A 20,536-nucleotide genomic window follows, 5' to 3' on the forward strand; every position below is an offset into this window, starting at 1 on the left:
TGTTATATAATAGACAACAGTGAATAGTTATAGAGATGCTGCAAATTTGTTTTTGCTGCTTTAGCTTCAGAAGGAATTGAACATTTTTAAGTTCATGTAAACAATTTATTTGGTTGTGTTTTGGAATACTGTCTATACCATGGTGCATAAGTTTGCTTTTAGCTTGTTCTTTTGGAAGTTGTGGACAGATACACTTGATTCCAAATTACCAAATGTTATATATACTTGCATTTTGAAGATTTTTATATATATATATATATATATATATATATATATATATATATATATATATATATATATATACTGTGTAAAAGAATTTTCATGCTATCAAATCAATTAACTTCATGTAACAGTTCATAAAAGTGAGATTTAACAACAACAAAAAAAAAAAAAAAAAAAAGTCTGCTGCATGAGGTTAACATACATTGATACAGTGAAAAAGAAAATTATAAAGTCAATTACGCGGGCAAGGATAAAATATTTGCTAATTGAGGTTAGTATTAAGCCTTTTGTTGACTTACACCAAGTCTGATAATTAGGAGCATTAAATGGGCGGATTTGGCTGAATTAGAGTTGTTAACAGGGCGGAGTCAAATAGGGGCAAGGGCGTTCATCAGTAAAAAATACACTATATATACAAGAGGGCGGCATAAGAGAGCCGTCCGATATTATTAAGAAAGAAGTCTGCCCTTTTCACTACTAGGAAAGTAAGCGACTTTTGTTAGCGCCAGACTGAATTGAGCTGGATTAGATCAAAAGATGGATTAAAATAATAAGACATAGCCCAACCAGTCCAACTCTAACCAGGTTTTAAATTTTATCAATTTTCTTATAATTTGTCTAATTACCAACAAAATTAATAAAACTTTTATTTCACTTTCTTATGGCTATATTGTTTACCCCGGAAAAGGGTAGAGTTGAATTTGTTAGTGGTTTAAAGAATACGTATATCGATTTGTAGTAAAATGAATTTTAGTCGAATAATAATAACAGAACAGTAAATAAATTAAAAAGAAAGAGCTTGAATAGCTAAGCCGGAGTGATTCTCTCGGTTGGAGTCAACCCGTTCCTAATTGAAGCTCGATAACCGGATTGACAGTTAAAAATGAATGCAAGAGAAAACTTGATTATATTGCTTAAGTAAGAAATTGTAAAGAATATTGTGTACTAGAAATCTCATGACCTTAACGTGAATAATATGCTCCTATTTATAGTATAAGAATCAGCCCTTTGGCTGTGATTATCTGATAATTAAGACTAATTATGAGTCTTAAATGCTCATTCAATCCTAATTGTAACGTTTCAATCGGATTTGCTCCGATCGTGTAACGGCTACGAGCTGTATCCATGACCCGATCCAATGACATCCCGTGGCAATACCCGCTCAACAGATTTCCTCCGATTTAGACTCAGAGACCCTTATCCTGTCCCGACGAAATGATTAGGAATGCCTTTACCTGAGTTGCCACATGCCCTGTTGTTAATGTGCCACGTGTCAATCTTTACTTTTCCATGTATACATATATAACATATCAAAAAATTGTTACGGGTCAATTTAGGCACTCACTGCGCAAATAAACAACAACATATCCAGTGTAGTTCCACAAGTGGAGTCTGCGGAGAGTAAGATGTACATAGACCTTACCCCTACCTTTATGGGGTAAAGAGATTATTTTCGATAGACCCTCGACTAAAAACAAACATAGTCAAATGCAGAAATGTTAGAGACAGCAACATATGAAGACACCAAACAAATGAAGAAAAACATGGTAATACATACATAAGGATAATAATCTACGCGATACCAAAATAAAAGTTATACTACTAAGAAAAAGAAGAAGAAGACGAATAAGAAGAAGGGATGGAAAGGCTAGCCTCCTCATCTCTCACCCACTTAGCGCGACGAAACTTAATTACCTACTAACCTTATATCCTAATCCTCAACCTCCAAATCTTAAATAAACACAATTTTAAATGGCTGAATAGAGAAAGCACTGAGTTAATAAGAAGTGGATCAAAGTCGCTTAAATTTGAACGATTTGAACAGGTCAATTGGTAAATTGTTATCTCCCACGAGAACCTTAGTAGGAAGTAGTTCGTCTGAACCAACTTCAATGATTTACAGAAAAATTAGAAGAGTTGCAAAAGAGAGAAGTTCACGATAATTACAGAAAAGACCTTGCCATATCACAAATGTCAACAATCGTCATTATATCAAAAATGCAATGTGGTACACTAGTAACAACATAATTTAACTCCTCAATAGAACAAACTTCGCTGTAAAAGCTATAGGAGACCAAATGTGTTAAACAATCGAGAGGGTAAAGTCACTTTCTTCCAAAAATGGTGATCTTCGGTACAACAACCTGAAAATACTGCAAATTATAGTGCTTCCATTTGACGTATGAGACGCTCAATATTTTCTTCGAATGATTCCAGTTCTTGCTTGAGGACACCAAGTTTCGATGTATTTTCTTCATGGACATTAGCCGGAACTTTCTCTTTGTAGCCAGAGGCACTCATGATTTTGGTTAAGCTTTGATATTGCCTGCAAAAGAAGAAAGAGTTGGTACATGGAAAATTAAACAGCTCTGTAAACTTCACAATATAAACTGACTCAAATTTCATGATATCCACTTGAGTCCAGTTTTGAACGAAGACAGCTGAACGACGAAAGGCCAAATTGCATTTCTGCACTATTCGACAAGTGGATGCGCTAATTGAACAAAAATTGGTACAATACGTTATTTCGGACTATCAAGGAACATGCCAGATGTATATTAAGAAGGTGAGTATCTGGAAAAAGATAGTAATATCCAGTGAAAAGATTGATAAGTAATATCTAGTGAAAAGATTGATCTTTTACACACTTTTTCCTAAATTCGCCCAACATCTTTCTTGACGTAACTCAATCACTCTACGCCTTACCTGATTGATTTTCCTCAAGTTCCAGTAACTCGTAAAACTAAAGAAAATCACCAATCTCCTTTTGTTTCAAGCTGAAATATTTTATACTATACTGATTCAATCTATGTAGTCAGACTCTCCAAAAATGTTGCCGCACACGGGTCGGATCCTCCATGACTGCATTACTTTTGGAGGATCCAACACATACCCGTCGACAAATTTGAAAAGTTCGAGCAACATAGGATTCAACATCAAATTTGAAGAGTTTGAGCAACATAGGATTCAACATCTCTTTTACTTCTCTTCTACACAAAAGCTAAATTTCTTCATTCCCTGACAGGACAAAGAGTCTAGCTAAGCAATTCAAAGGCACTTACCCTACTAGCCAGAAAATCAAAATTTGTAATAATAGTCCGTGAGATTTCACTTACTTCCTCGTCTCTTCTTTTTTCTTTTTGAGCCTTTCAACTTCAGCCTCTGGGTTACTGATAGACCCTTTTTCCTCAAGAAAAACAGTGACAGATTCATCCACAACTTCTGTCAGCCATTGAGTGGGAGCTGCATCACTGTCACTTGAGACCTGATGAGAATTAATGCAAGAAATATAGTTTCGTAAGAAAAATGAGGAAATATAACTTAAAAAAACATGCACATACCATACTTCCAACCCAATAGACACTGAAAAGTCAAGCTCATATACATACTACATAGGATTATTTAAATGCACTCTTTGTTCCCTCTCATCTAGTTCCACTTTTCCCTCAAAAGACACGGCTTCAATTGATTGCGTCCTTGACTAAAAACATGCTGGGGCAAGGCTGTTGTTGATCATTACTTGAAGAGTGACCATTATATTTTAAAGGCCAAGTGAAATATTTAGGACAACATACAGGATATTTTAAGGATGTTCAAATGCATGTCCAGCTTCATATCATGTGGAAAAGGAAAGGTACCAACTAAGTAGGGGTGTTTGTTGTAGATTCTCTATTTTTTGGTATACGTCTTGTATATGGGACATTTTCCCATTATTAATAAAATTATTAACTCTTATCAAAAAAAAAAATGAGTGAAAACGAGGATGAATAACATGTTTCTGATGCCATTGCAAAACAATAAAACTAGTTTTCACAGCATAGTTGCACAGCTCACATCAAAACATGCATTGATTAGATAAAAAGAATTAACAGTATAATCTTTTTTTTAATCATAAATAAACGGAATTACCAATATGATATTTTTCTTTTTTCCACAAAACGAAGAGATGACGTAAGGAGGAGATGAAGAAGCCTTGAATCAAAGAGAGCCAAACCAGACAAAGAAAGAGATACCTTCAGAGATGACAGTGTAGCTAGAGTAGATATCTCAAGTTCGCGGCTTTTAATGATCTCCACAGTATCTTTTGTCCGGCAAAGCACAAATGCTTCTCGCCTGAGGACAGCAAGATCACCACCATTAGATTGGAAAGTTAAACGTCCTAATTTTCTTTATAAAAAAGTTCTTTTTCCTTATCAAACCAAACTATAATATCAAGAAATACAAAGAAAGACTAACATATCAATCTCTCTTGCTATCATCTATCTGTATCAAGGGTGAATCACTTACTGATTCACAAACATATAATCAAACAGATCACAGCACACTAGTATCCTTCGTCCAAGTGCTATATATTATATCTTGTGGAATTTAGCATAGGCCCCCCTAAAGAAATTACAACCTAACTGATAAATATCTATTACAATTTACAGCAGTATGGAATTTGAAGTAGTGAACTCCAATCTCCTAAAAATGCGCAAGAAAGAGTGATATTACGAACTAAGATGAGAGATTGTAATAGGAATGAAGACATTGACTAATTCATTGATTGTCGATTATTTAATGAACAGGCACTTGAATCTTCTTTATTTGTATTATACTCCCACCGCAGTTGTGACTACTTTTAACTCTTTCCACTATAGAGAATGAATTATCTTTCCCACCACTTCAAAGGTAAATTCAACCTTCTCACATCTCTAATAATCAAAATGCCATATTGAACAACGGCCTATTCAACGGGCATTAAACACAAGATGGTATTAACATGCTCTTTATTCACCATATTGTTTTTTCACTGAAAAGTAATTCCTACAGTACTTCAAACATTCTTTTGTGGATAGGGTTGCACATGTTTTTAAAAAAAAAAAAATCATCACTTAATGCCCTGTTACAATGAACATAAAACGGGCATTTATAATATAGGCTTCACACAGAAAGAGGTTACTGAAGGAAACCAGAAAAATGCCATTTAAACTGCTTTTTATGTATCAAAAAGATAAGTTCACGCCGAAATGTTTACCTTGCAAATCTCTCCTTTGGAGGCAACAATGCCCTCTTTGACCTAAGGCCTTTAACAATGGATGACACCTTTTCCATCTCAGCTTCCACTATATCATTATTCCAGCTCTGAAAAATTGAACAGACGTAAAGCAACATGGTCAATAAAAAGCAAGAATCATCTAGCATGGAGCCTTTATATTAAGTCCTATTTTCTACTACTAAACGCATCCTGATAAGATGCATGTTTCAGATCCTCAAGCAAGTTAACATATTCCACATACGTATTCTTGCAAAATGAATTGCCTACATGGGTTTCTTTTCACAGATACTTGATGAGAAGTTTGACAAAACATATATGCATGATTCTAAATTGTTTTCTCAGAAATAGATCATATACTTAAGTTCAGCGAAACCATCAAGACTCTACACCATCACCCCAAAACCAATAGCAAAAAGAAAGAGCGAAAGAAGGAAAAGAAACAACACTTTAACCTCAGTCAAATAAAAAGAGAGTATATGTCAAAATTTACTTAACAGACACCAACAGAGGTAACATGTCTACTTGCTAGTTCTGGACCTTAAAAATTGCGCTTAGATCATACCTCTATAGTTGAAGGATAATCACTTATCACTATAGATTCTTTCTTTATAGAATTCCCACTAGCAGGAAGGCGCTGCCACAGTTCTTCAGTAACAAATGGCATAAATGGATGGAGTAATCTCAACCCGTTATCTAAACAAAGCCACAACGTGTCTTGAGCAAATCTTCTTGCAGATACAAATTGTGGATTATCACCAGCAAAGTATGGCTTGATTACTTCTATAAACACATCACACAACTGAAACTGCCACCACGAATATACCGTTGTTGCTGCATCGGAGAAATCATAAGCTTCCAGGGATGAGACAGTTTTCCCTATGGCCTTGTTAAGTGCTGAGAGTATCCACTGGCAGCTAAAAGGCATTTCATGAGGAACTATCTTTGTTGGAGGGGTGTAATCTTCACCCAGTTTACTCATGGCAAACCTAATGGCATTCCACAGTTTGTTACACCATTGACGATACCCAACCACTCTCTGGATATCAAGATTGATCTTATCGGACTGGAAGAACAAATAAAGAAAGTTAACAATGTCCAAAGAAAGTCAAAAAAACAGCATATAAAATTTTAAGACGCAGATGTGAAAAACCTGGGCAGTGTATGAGACAAGGGCAAATCGAAGAGCATCTGCACCGCATTCAGGAATGCCATTAGGGAAGTCCTTTGCCTGTCCCTCTTTTGCCCTCTCAAATTCTTTGGCGTCCAGGTTACCCTCCTTTAATCTCTTATGAAGACCATTAAGGGTAATCCCATTAATAACTTCAAGAGGGTCAACAACATTTCCCAACGACTTGGACATCTTACGCCCATGAGCATCGCGGATCATTGGATGCAAATAAACCTGCAAATCATTTTAAACTGAATAAGAGGGTCGAAACAGATCTCGGTGAAACTAATTCCTAAAATAGATTCAAAGAACCAAACTCTACTTATAACATAAAGCTCAATAAGAAAAGATGACTTTTCCTATGACCAAGGATAAGGTTTGCTCACCTTTGAAAATGGTACATCACCTCCAAGCTTTATTCCCAACATCACCATACGTGCAACCCAGAAGAAGAGAATATCATGTCCAGTTTCAAGAACTGAAGTTGGATAAAATGTTTTGAAATCTGGAGTATCATCTGGCCACCCCAATACAGATAACGGAAAAAGACCAGACGAAAACCAGGTATCTAGCACATCTGGATCCTGAGAGAGCTCAACAATCTCCTTCCCCGAAAATTTCCTATGAGCCAAATCTCGAGCTTCTTCTTCATTTCTAGCAACAATCCAATGATCATCACAGACACCAAATTCCTTCTGCTTATCATCACGAAGTGTCACATACCAAGCAGGAATGCGATGACCCCACCAAAGTTGCCTCGAGATGCACCAATCACGAATATTCTCAAGCCATCTGCATGTTCATCACATAAGTCTTCATGACATAAAGGACAACATATGTTTAAGCAGGTGACGTATCAAGAAATGAGAAAATGACGCAAGAAATGAGAAAATGACGCAAGATATCCTATATAAAGTTTTTTATGGAAGCATCCGGTATAAACTTTATGTTTAAAATCCATAACAAAAATCGCAACCAAGTTTTTTGCATGTATGCATCTATGTCTGATGAGATACTTGCACAAAAGTAAAAGATAAAATATCAATTTACAGAAGACAATATCGAATAGAAGAACCTAAACCCCACCATGCACTAGTCTACATACGCATAGCGTCCTGGAGAGCACAAATTAGCATATCTCATTTGAACCCTGGCTTTTATGTAATGATCAACATGAATCAAAGTATTTTTGGAGCCAGATCCAAAATTACCTTTTCCATTCTGCAGAATATTGCTTTGGGATGATCTCCAGTTTCCGATTTTCATCATCCATAACAGCATCCAAAGCCTGCTTGGCCATAATTTGGCAGTTGACAAACCATTGGGGCTTTATCAGCGGTTCCACGACATCATTGCTTCTTGAACAAATCCCAAGGCGCATCTCATTATTCTTAGCACCCCTGTAGAGACCCTGGAACCCATAAATCAAAGACAACGCATCTTAGCCACACACAACTCAAATCAACCCAAGTTACTATTTTAGACTGTTTCAAGTATGTCATAAAATCCTTATGCCGCAATTGAGTACATCACACATCCATGGATGCTTTTTTTTTTCCTTTGATGAAGACAAGTCCACGGATCTTTTATCTTCCTGACCTCATAAATTAGATCTTTTACATGCACACAGTCTATTAACATTTTATTTCCAGCTAAAGCAGTACAGAAAAGTTATGAAGATACTTTTTCTTTTAAAGCTTCTGTCACAGCGACACGAGCTTTGAAACGAGGCATCCCTTCAAAGGCTGAACCTGCATTGCTATTTATATTCCCATCATCAGTAAAAATACTTATGAATTCAAGCTTGTGACGCTGTCCAACCTCAAAATCATTTGGATCATGGGCTGGAGTTATCTGCAAGGATATTCAAAGAATCGTCCATAAGCAATAATGAGTATTAGGGATACGGGAATCACAGAACTAATGATATAGAATACCTTAACAGCACCAGTCCCAAAGTTCATATCTACAAGTATTTCATCACAAACTATTGGAAGCTTTCTCCCATTGAATGGATGAATAGCAAATTTCCCATGAAGATGACTGTATCTTTTGTCTTCAGGATGTATAGCAATTGCAGTATCACCAAGCATAGTTTCAATTCTGGTGGTTGCCACAACAATTTCACCAAGACCACCTTCTAAGGGGTAAGCAAATGATGTCAGCAGCCCAAACTCCACAGGCTCTTCATATCCGGGAACATTCAGTAGAGTCCTCTCTTTGATGTCTGTATAGTCAACCTACAAACAGCAAGCACCTTTAACACTGTATAAAGATTTATTTGCCAACCATGTAAAACTTGATTCAGCATGGCGACATGGCTCACCTCAATATCAGATATTGCAGTACGCAAGACACAATCCCAGTGCACCATACGTGGAGCCCTTCATAAATGATAACAAAAGTTTAATATAGAACCAAAAATAGTTCAAGGGACCTGTGCGCTCAAGAATATGGCTACGTCCTATACATAGGCAAGTAGACATTCACATGCACATAATGAGGAGACAAGACAGACAAAAAATGAAAAAAAAAAAAAAAAAAAAAAAAAAAAAAAAGGAGCTGCATACCTGTATATAAGACCTTCATTGGAAAGCCTAACAAATGCTTCAGTAACAGCCTTAGACCTCTTCTCATCCATGGTAAAGCACTGATTTGGAAGAATATGTGTTAAGAGCATAGCAAATAAGAAATGTTAGCTACAACTTCAGGACTTTCCCAACAGGAGGAAGAAAGGGTAAAATCTTGACTCATACCTCACGGGACCAATCAAGTGATGCACCCAGGCGGCGTAATTGCTGCAGTATAGTACCCCCATACTCATTCTTCCAATTCCAGACCTACAAAAACCTTAGCGAGTGCAATTAATAAGTCTATGGGTGCAAAGAATCGTTCAAAATTAGCACTTGGTTTTCTTTATTTAACTCTTCACCAGAGGCCTTGCTCCAGATTGAGAAAGAGGCAACAATTGGAAAGATTTTTTTTTTTTTTTGTGGCTTGCAACAACAATTTGGAGGGGGTATTATAACCATTGAAGTGATTTTTTCAAGGGAATGAAATACTAATAATCATAAACTTCAAAGTTCAAAATAAGCTTAAGGTATAAATAATGTGTTAGCAGTATATACTCACTTCAGCTACAAAGTTCTCCCGACCAATATCATGTCTAGACAAATTCCTCTCTCGCATGATCTTCTTCTCCACAACAACCTAGATTCAGCATCCACAATCAACAATTAGAACATAGTATATAAATAGCAGAAAAGACTTATGTTATTATAGGTAAACTGGTAAAGATAACCGGATTAACTTAAACCATGCCCTAACCCCTAGCAAAACTTTGAGAAGAAGGTCCAGGAACACTAAGCTTGACCTATGATATTATCTTATTGTTTTACCTTTTAGTAGCAGTATCGTCCTTAACTCTGATTCATCTTGAAAAAACATTGTAATTTCGACCATCTTCTTTAAGTAACTTTTTTATTCAAGTTGTGGTAATATGAACATATTTAAGCAATTGTCACTCCGTTCGACCAAAACGAAAACACATTTTTTGTTTTTCTTCTCAACGAATATAATGCTGATTTAGCGAACGTAATTGGTGCCTTCTAATTTGACTAACTTAAGGAAAATATTACTATTACTTTAATCTTTCTTTCTTTTCTGAATATTGACATATGATCCAAAAAGCCTGTCTCTAGCAAATTGCATATCATGTTCGAACTGTGAACTCATTTCATCCCAGGCACCAAAGCAAGTATATAGAACAGTTTTCTACAGTGACAGCGGTTTGCATAATCTAAAAAAGAAACAGCACACCATCTCCTTATAAGATCTATTTTGTAAAGTAAGTGTGTATGTATGAAGATCATGCCCCTCCGATAATAACACAGACGCTAAGTAACAAAAGTCCTATCTCACACAGTTCCGTATACTGTGCAAATAAAAAAAAACAAGAAAAATATTTAAAGTCGTGATTTGAATGTTTGAAACACAACCTGTGTTGCAATCCCAGCATGATCCATCCCGGGGACCCACGAGGTATTGTATCCAGACATTCTCCGCCAACGAATAATAGTATCCTGGAAACGAAGGTAAAATATGAAATCTGTATAAAAAGAACACTCAGAACTAGGCTCGCTGATTCTGAATTCTGATACCTCGATGGCAGCAGTGAGTGCATGTCCTATATGGAGAGCACCAGTTACATTTGGTGGGGGCAAGACCTGCATTTAGACAAAGAGGTTAGCAGCTCTAGAGAAAGAAGTCCAAGCTAGACCAGGTACACAGTAACAAACAAAGACTTTCATTTCAGCTCATTTTCCTTCCAACTTATTGAGTAACACAATTCACCAAGTGATTGCCCAAACGAAAACAACCAGTTAAGTTCTTCATTATAGTACTTACGTATGTTAAAATGTATAATTTTGCTTTATTATGGGAACAGAATGGCTGTTGTAAATGATTTTGATTGCCATGTTTGAATTTGATAGCTCACTGCAGAATCTATAAAGTCTAACTATCTGCTTGTTTCCTAAGTGAAATTACCAGCCACAACTGTTTCTGGTCTTAATAAAATTTCACCTAATCCCAAGAAAAAGGTAATTTAACTAGAATAATAACATCCTCCACTTTTAAATCCTAGAGAAATGAGCTATTGGAACTGACAAACTGTCTGAGAACTCAAGGAAAATTAATCAACTGAAACTTCCCTTTATCCTTTCTAACTACTAAAATGGTATTGCTATCCATGAGAAAGGGGATAGAAAATAGGTTTCCAAACCCACATCATAACAAACTGTCAGAGAAATGAGTGGTTGAAATTGACTAAATTGTCCGAGAGTGCTCCAGGAAAATGAGCAACTGAAACTTTCCATCCTCATCTGTAACTACTAAATTGTTCAAGGTGCTTTTAAAATACTCTTGCAATCCATGAGAAAGAGGGTACGAAGTAGGTTTCCAAAACCACGGCATGGCACCAAATCAAGTTAAGAAAACAAATGAAGGTGTAGATGTACCCAGTGAAATCCCACAATCAAACTTTAACCTCCCAGTGAGTAGAAATTGCTAAACGCCATGAGATACCAACATTTGCTTCTCCTTACTATCCTAAGAACTCGAAGTACACATAATGCATTTGTAGATGAACCCAGATCCTTTTAGATTCTATATGTCCTAGATATTCATTCACACCAAAATCATCAATTAGAACAACATACAAGAAGTCAGAAGATAAACTCACAATCACAAAAGGTGGTTTAGAGCTGTTTGGGTCTGCAACAAAGAAATTGGACTTCTCCCACCACGAATACCACCTAGCAGGTTAGCATAAAGTATCATAATAGCGTGCTAACAAGAGAATCTTTTTTCTGAATTAGTAAATTAGAAAGTAAAGGTAAACCAATTTCAAACTCACGATTTCTCTACAGCACTGGGATTAAAAGTCTTTGCCATTTCACGGGAGAGCCTCTTCTTCTCCCCCAGAGGTGTTTCCGGATCAACAAAATCCTCAGGATTATCTTCTCCGCCATCCTTTTTTGAGCTCTTCTTCTTGGCAGTCTTTGACACATTGGAGCTGGCTTGTGCCTTAATACAGACAAACCATGTCAGAGAAGCTTGGGAAAACCTTAATTAGATTTAGAGTTGAAACAAATTTTATAATTCATCACTGTCTGGACTTGCTGAAAAATATTGGTAGGTAGAACCTAGAGTTTGGCAATTCCTTTTGCTCAATCAATATATTGCAAACGGCATAACAGATATAGCTAAGAGCCATTCCACCAAGCCAAGCATTTATGAAGTACACAGGTATCAAACATAACTAGATAAATAAACAAAGTAGTTTTACCTGTTTTGCTGCTTCCGCCTTTTGTGCAGCTTTGAGTTTTTTCAACTCTTTCTCTCTAGCCTGTCAACCAATTAACACAAAAGGACCACTTAGAATATTTTGAATCAATCAATTATCTCAGTGGCGGATCTTAAGAGTAAACTTTGGTTCACGTGAACCAGGGTCATCCATTCTGGCATATAGTGTGCATAATGCTCATGATATTTGTAATATCACTTGCTGGTCCCCATGGTCTAAAAGGTCCGAGAGGTGCACCGGTAGGGTAGCTACTTTATTTCCTAAAGGAGAAGGGATAGAAATCTACTTATTCTTGTTCCTGGAACTCTCCTTTTTCCTTTTTCCCCCTTTTTCCATGTATTTCCATTGCCAACTATAACCTAATTAAATACCTGCAGAGTATTAATTATTGTGTGCTCACTAAATTATCGTCACTATATATTTTAAAAGTAGTGTGGTGAAAAGTTAACTGCATCTGGTGTTTATATATACTAACTAAATGGATATACCATATATGTCTTTAAATAGACAAATATAACTAAATCATAATGCACAAAGCATCACGCGTTAGCAAGGTCCGGGGTAGAGATGCAGACAACCTTATAACTAAATCATCTTCGTAAAATTCTAGCAGGGTCCGGAGAAGGGTCGCACCCTAAATCATAGTTAATTAATAAATATTGTTAACTTAATTAATTAATTTCTCGCTTATTATACAAGTGCGGGTAAATATTTACCCTAACGGTGCACCCATCTACGTAAAATTCTATATTCGCCTCTGAATTAACTGCATTAATCCTAAGTTAGAATCCATATACTTGCATATCACTAAGAATATTGATTTTAACAAGGAAATGATGTTTGAACACCAAAAATATTGTGGAATTACAACATAGTGTTCGAACCTTTTCTTCCTTTTTCTTTTTCTTTTCGAGCTCTTCAGGTGTTAATTGCTTTCCCTCTGCTGCTGTCGCCGCCTATCAGATACTCAAAGTCAATCCAAAAGCAAGCTCAACAAAGGAAATTCACAATGTGTATCACAAAATTACCTCAGACCACTGCTATAAAACAGGAATTAGCAACGGACAAATTATGTAGCTATACATCAAAATTTGTCCTAATCTTATTCATCAACAGATTAGCGACGGATTATCAAAAAGTTATGTTAGCTACGAGCAATTTAGCTACGTAGTTCGTAGCTAATTCCAATTTTAATATTTATTTCATACTGAAATAAATGCTCTCACGCATTTATGAAAGTTCAATTTATTGCCTCCTCCTGACCATATATGAAGTATCAGCTATTAAACTGTTTGATACCCGTTACTAAAAAACTGGAATTAGCTACGAACTTCATCGCCAATTGCTCGTAGCTAAATAGGATTAGCGATTTAGCTGCAAAATTTGTATGTCGCTAATTCATGCCTTTTTAGTAGTGGACAGATTCTTACCTCCGGTTTGCAATTTTTCACTGTCTCGTGTGATTTACTCTCCGACTCAGCCTACAATCATTTCAATTCACATAAAAAAAAAGTACAGAAAAAACAAAATCAATAAATATACAAAACAAAAAAAAAAAAACTGAGCTAACAACATTTCAATTCACATTAAAAAAGTAGGAAAAAAAATCAATAAATATACAAAAAAACAAAAAAAAACAAAAACTGAGCTAACAACATTTCAATTCACATTAAAAAAGTAGAAAAAAAATAGATTTTTTTAGAATTAATGAGTATAGGGAAAAAGCTGACCATATTATTATGGGATTTAGAAGAGAAAATACGGTGTCGGAGATAATTAAAGTTCGTCGGAGATGGTTGGCGCCGGCGGTGGGCGATGAAGTGAGTAAGTGAAGAGTAATTGGAGGCTTTATTAACAAGTGACCTAAAGTAAGCCGTTATGAAAAATGTTAGATGAAATTCCAAAAGAAGATGTCTTGCGTGAAAATTATGCGATGTTATATATTCGGCCCAATATTTTTGGGCTTAATAGTGAGCCCAAATTCTTTCTTTGGATCTAAGTAGATGTTAGGCCATGAAAACCAAATATTTTTCATTTTTTTGCACGGATTGTGCTCTTTTGGGGTGGTTTTTATTTTTTGTCATTCGCTTCAAAAAAAAATTACTGAAAATAGCCTAGGTTTTGAGTTCGAATCCCTGCTCAGTTAAAAAAAAATATCGCAAGGCAAGGTTTTGGGAAAAGACTCCCTGGCAACCTTGCTGCATAAGGCAGACTTTTTCAAAAGTCTTGCCTTGCCTTTTTTTTTTTTTTATGTCTGAGCCGGAGTTCGAACCCAGAACCTCAGGGTATTCTAAGTGAAGGGCAAAAATTAAAGACCACCCCGAACAAGGGGCATTCCTATGAATTCCCCAACATTTTTTCACTTTATTTGGAATTTTGAAGTTGGGGTTGAAAATGGAGTTGTGTTTGGTTATACTTTTTGCAAAAGGATATTTGGTTGTTTGAATTTACCGAAAGTGAAAAAAGGTGAAATAGGTTTTTAGGTGTTTTTCAAGTTGTATTTGGAATTTTCGTGGTCTTTCAAATAAATTGGAAAAAAAGTTCCGGAAAAAAGTAAAAAATTCCCATGGCCAAACGGGTCCTAAGACTATGGATATACTAGTTTCGATGTAGTGCTTTGCGCGTGACCAAAGTGTGTACCTTATTTGACAACAAACACTACGTAAACAAAATTGGACTTAGTACGGACTTCGTCGTTGACAGTCGCTAAATTGCTCGTAACTATAAAAAAAAAATATAATTCGTTACTAATTTGTCGCTAAATAGGATTAACGGTCAATTTTACTATCTAACTTTCCATCGATAATTCATTTTTATTTAGTAGTGAGATAACTTAATATATATTAGGAAAATAATTAAATGTCAATTTTGTCCAACATGAAATCTATTTTCAAAGAATAAAAAAGCGAACAACATTTCGTTAAGGGGCTTCGTGCCTTTTAATATACAAGGATAAGATGTCTTAACTTTTTTTTAGTTACATTAAAAGTTTTTTTTTCTAGAACAACAATAATTATTTTTAATTTGAAAAAAAAATTGTTCTAAAAAAGGTATTATCAAAATTAATACTAAAAAATAAAAAATATTAACTTACGGTTACTTAAAGGCTCAGAAAGTGACATTCATAGCTGGGTCTTATTTTTCGGTATCCTAAAGTAATTCTGGTAAAACAAAAAATCCTAAACCTAATCTACAATAGTTGCCGGGTTTTTCCCCTTTGTATAGTACGGCCATTTGGTAAAAGAAATCCAAAGTTAGGCCCCGTTTGGACATGGTTTGAAATCATGTTTGGACGTGTAATTTGGATATTTTAAGGAGCATTTTCTCTTATAAACATAAAAACCCCACAAATTGTGAAAACTATCAAAATATTCTCAATTCCTATACAATCTTACCAAATGAGCAAGTCATAGTTCATAACAAAATTGATACGCTAATATATAACAACCGGCTCAAAATTAATACTAGAAGACATTTCTAAAAATACAACATTAATTGATCAAATTTTAGTTCAATAAATAAAATTAAACTATGGATTTTTTTTACAAAATTAACAAGTTGGTAGATATAAATAAAATTTGGTGGAAGTTAATGGATTGGTAAATGATTGATGGGGGTAATTGTTAAAAATATCTATCAACTTATGAGTCTTTTTTTATAAAATATAAACTTATGGGTTAAATTTTATGTTTAAAAAAATTGAAACCATGATTTCGAACTCATGTCCAAATGCTAGTTTTGAAACCATGGTTTCAAACCATGCCATGGCCAAGCGCCTACTTAAAGTGATATGAAAGAATCCGATCTTTTTGCATTATTTTCACAATTTTGTTTTTTCAAAATGAACAAATTTAATTTGTATTGGAGTTTCCAAGTCCTAATAAACTCGATAGTGCTCAAAATGCAAACATGCTAAAATATCATAGAAAGAAAAAGGAGTCTTAAATCTAATAATTATTTTGAAAGTGGGGAAAAATAAAAAAGGACCCCTATTTTATTTGTTAAACTTTTTCATATATATTTAAACTTTGTAAAAAAAACTTTTTAAAATAAAAAAATGCTTGTAAAAGTATATCTATTTATATTTTTTAAAGAAAAAATATATATTATCATGTTAAAATTTTAGTTTGAATCATAAAGTTTAGATTATTGAAAATGATAATTATGGATCATAAAAAGTTAATTCAATAAAGAAAGAAAATACAAATTAACTTCTCAGTCATTAATTATTATATTCTACGAACAATTTTTTCTAGTAATTTAGCCACAATAAAGTATTTTTCCAACTAAAAATTTATGGCTATATAATCACCAATTAGTAGATGAAATAACATAGTGTAGCGTGACGGCATAGACTAACAATAAAGTACATAAAAAAAAAATCAGATCGATTAAAGAGACTTACTACACCATAGTTCTTTCTGTTATTCATAATAATTTTTGACCTATCAATTCCACGAAAACATAAAAGATAGATTTGATCATTTATGTATCATAATAACTGCATACATACATAAAGGGGATAGATAAAAACTAATGAAGAAATTTTTCGTGAATGGATGAAACAAAATTAGTTTCAAAGATCTTACTAACCCTAATCTCAGCAGTATTTGCCATGACAAGACAAATTCTGCTACAAAAAAAAATAAAGTAAAGGCAAAAAATAATATGATATTTTATTTTCATGAACACAAACTGATTAAAAGCTTCATGTTTGGACAACAAACCAGCATAAGAGAGGCAGTGATGATCTAATTCAACACATATATCTTATGATATTACTTGAAAAATAAGGAAAAAAATAAAAGATCAAGGTATATTTAAGATCACAAATTGCTTCATTGTTCCACACCAAGATCGATTTTTGTTATCAACTCCTTAATCAACGGAACTTGCAAACAAATTAGTTTAAAACTCTTTTGCTGAAATTTTTCTCAAAAATCCCAACTCACAACAAATGAACGATCTTGATTTGGTCCAATACACTTTCAATAAGCGTTTTTCTCATAATAAAACCTGTTATGAAACTTTTCCATCACCCTTTATATAGGGTCATTTATAAACCTTTCTCTTATTTGGTTAAGGTAGGGTTTACTTGGGGTTCAAGTCTAATTCCATAATTAGAATTTTATGGACAATTTCTATGGAAAAATTGAAGTAAAACTTACACAAATAGCTATCTTTTAATAGCTTCTAACTAGTTATAGCTATAAGTTGAAGATTTACAATTCATAGCTTCTTTTGGCTGTATTTCAGTTGTATCTCGCATTTTTGAAATACAGTGAAATATAACGAAATACAGAGAAATACAAAATACGTTAGAGTAAATTTTGGCTCTATTTTTGGAACATATTTTTTTTAAAAAAAAAATCTGAGAGAAAAAATAGGCTATATTTTTGGAACATAATATTCTTTTCCTTTTTAAATAGTAAGTCAAAATAAATCAACCATATTTCACACAAATCAAATTAAATTTAGGCTCTATTTTTTGCGTAAATTTAGGCTCTATTTTTTGAACTGTTTTTTTTTTTTTAATTCTGGGAGATCAAATTAAATTTTCCCATAAATCACGCAAAACTTCCATAATAGGACACTAGTTATGAAATACAGAGAAATACAAAGAACACGTGTATTTCAATATTATGAAATACAGAAAAATACAAAGAACGCGAGACATTGTAGAGTAAATTTAGACTTTATATTTGGAACATTCACTATATTTACAACAAAAAAAAGATGAATACATTGAAATACAACGAAATACAAAATGAAACCCAACAAAGTAGAGTAAAAATGAGGCTCTATATTTGGAACATTCACTATATTTACACACAAAAAAAAAATGAATACATTGAAATACAACGAAATACAAAATGAAAATCATCTTCCTCACTAAAGACCAACGTGAAGAACTGGCAAAAACGACAACCACCGTGACAGTCTCAAAGCTAATTAAGGAAAAATGAGGCAATTCGATCCATGACTAGTGTTTTTCCGTGAGCAACAATCACTGGCCGCTCCTTAAAACGTTGAGCAACACTTTCTGCGACTTTCTTAAATTCAGTCAAAAATGTCTCTTGTGTAACAACTTGCTCATTAGATGCTCGAATGTAGGATTCAACTACCGGCTCCACCACATTACTCATTACCTACAGAACAAGATAATAACCAAGTAATATGCTCTACTAATTAGCAAAACACTCATCACGAATATAAATGTGTAACAAAGAAGTTATCATGGGCTAGTAAGCAGCAAATTTATGAATCAGCGAGAAATCACATATGGAGTTCAGATCTGAAGAACTAGAACTTTAAGCTTTTTGAGTTCGGAGATGGAGATGGTAGTAGTGGTGCTGACGGCGGCGTTGGTGGTGGAGATGGAGAAGGGAGGGAGGGGTAAGTGAGGGGAAGGAGAGGAGAGGCTGGAGATAGAGAAAGGGAGAGAGAGAGGTGGCAGTGAGGGGAAGGAGAGAGAGGAGAGAGATTTTTTTTTTTTAGGGTTTGGAGAAGATGATAAATCTTAAATGTGTAGTGAGGGAGAATATAGAGAGGTACATGTATTTTAAAACTAGTTATGAAATGTAATTTTGAAAAAATAAAGCTACAAAAATTAAATGAAAAATAAGATAGTTATTATTCATAAATAAATTTTAGAGATAGCTATGACAGGTAAATTTTTCAAAATTGAAACCCATAGACTATGGACTTTCCATAAAGTCCAATGTCATAATTGATGTGGTCTTCCATAATATTTTATTGAAAAAATCAGTAGCCAATTCTTTTTTGCGTAGTCCAGATGGAGATAGACGAGAAACCAATTCTGAATTGGTTTACTCATTATTAAATTAAAATGATAATTAATTATTGACGAATATAGTAAATGACGATTTTATCTATTGTAGAGTCTTTTAATGAAGGGCAAAAAGTTCAATCAATATTTCTAAGGTCCTTCGTGCTTTTAATATAGTATAGACAGATTAAGGGTATTTTTTTTTTTTAAGATTATATATGTTAGAACAGTTACTAATGTAAATAAAATAGGTCTAAGATGATTGATATATTAGGGGTAGATTTATTTTTCTTTTCTTTTTTCAAATATCTGTTAGAACAATTACTAATAGAAAATCTTTTTGTTCAGCGAAAAAGAACTTAGAAACTCACAAAGATAGGAGATTCAATTTTGTAGTAGTTGTTGGACTTCAGCCGTCATGAAGTTTAGATGTAAGTAAAGTGTGTGTGGAAAACAATGTGACTATGAGCCTGTTTGGATGGGCTTATGCCTATAAGCTGTTTGCAGCTTATAAGCTAAAAAAAATAAGTTGGGTAGTCTAACTTATTTTTTTTGGCTTATAAGCTGTTTTCAGTTTATAAGCTGCTTTAGATAAGCTAAGTCAAATGGACCCAATTATTTTTGTGAGCTTATTTTAAGCACAAAATGACTTTAAGCTGGCGAGCCAAACACTCAAAAAAGCTAAAAACAGCTTATAAGCAACTTATACGCAACTTATAAGCCAATCCAAACGGGCTCTATATATGAGCCTAAATTCGGCCCATATATTGGGGCTTAATAGTGAGCCCAAATTTTCTTTGGATCTATAAGTAGATGTTTGGGGTGGGTTAAGTGCACGAATATCCGTTTTTGGAGCGGCCATTTAACTACATTTTTTTGCGCGGATTGCCCTTCTTTTGGGGTGGTCTTTAAATTTTGCCTCTCACATTTATGATCTTTAAATTTTGCCCCTCATATTTGTGATCTTTAAGTTTTTCCCTTCGCTTGAAAAGATGGACGAATACTTGAGGTTCTAGGTTCGAACCACCGCTCAGGCATAAAATAAAATAAAAAAATTGCAAGGCAAGGCCTGGGGCGCGTGTATGCCGAATCCGGCATACACTTCTTAAGGAACAACCTCGGCATAATTAAAAGTCTGCCCCATAAGGCAGAACTTTTCTTTAAGGCATAATTTAGTTATGCCTTATAGGCCAGACTTTTAGTTAGGGCATGACCAAAAGTATGCCTCATAAGGCAGAACTTTTCCTTAAGGCATAGATTTTGTCTTATAAGGCAAACTTTTAGTTATGCCTTAAGGAAAAGTTCCGCCTTAGGGGCATACTTTTAGTTTAGTTAAGGCATAACTAAAAGTATGCCCCTAAGGTGGAACTTTTCCTTAAGGCATTAAACTTTGCCTTATAAGGCGGAACTTATACTTATGTCTGGTTCGGTATAACTATAGTTATTCCTTAA

At 34.4% G+C, this 20,536-nt stretch overlaps 1 protein-coding gene across 1 annotated transcript; it reads right to left on the reverse strand.

Moving 5' to 3' along the window:
* Positions 1 to 2,165: 2,165 nt before the first annotated feature.
* LOC132630076 (valine--tRNA ligase, mitochondrial 1) lies at positions 2,166 to 14,205 on the reverse strand. Its single transcript, XM_060345598.1, has 22 exons — positions 14,025 to 14,205; positions 13,725 to 13,775; positions 13,179 to 13,250; positions 12,277 to 12,336; positions 11,845 to 12,014; positions 11,671 to 11,743; positions 10,589 to 10,654; positions 10,427 to 10,510; positions 9,561 to 9,638; positions 9,185 to 9,268; positions 8,999 to 9,078; positions 8,755 to 8,812; positions 8,366 to 8,668; positions 8,112 to 8,282; positions 7,640 to 7,839; positions 6,815 to 7,220; positions 6,411 to 6,662; positions 5,823 to 6,323; positions 5,240 to 5,346; positions 4,236 to 4,335; positions 3,339 to 3,487; positions 2,166 to 2,548 (listed from the first exon to the last, which is right to left on the reverse strand). Exons 1-22 carry the CDS (start codon positions 14,025 to 14,027, stop codon positions 2,383 to 2,385), a joined length of 3,234 nt encoding a protein of 1,077 aa, XP_060201581.1. The 5' UTR covers positions 14,028 to 14,205; the 3' UTR covers positions 2,166 to 2,382.
* Between the last annotated feature and the right edge of the window lie 6,331 nt (positions 14,206 to 20,536).

Source organism: Lycium barbarum, chromosome 3 (assembly GCF_019175385.1).
Source record: "Lycium barbarum isolate Lr01 chromosome 3, ASM1917538v2, whole genome shotgun sequence".
NCBI lineage: Eukaryota > Viridiplantae > Streptophyta > Magnoliopsida > Solanales > Solanaceae > Lycium > Lycium barbarum.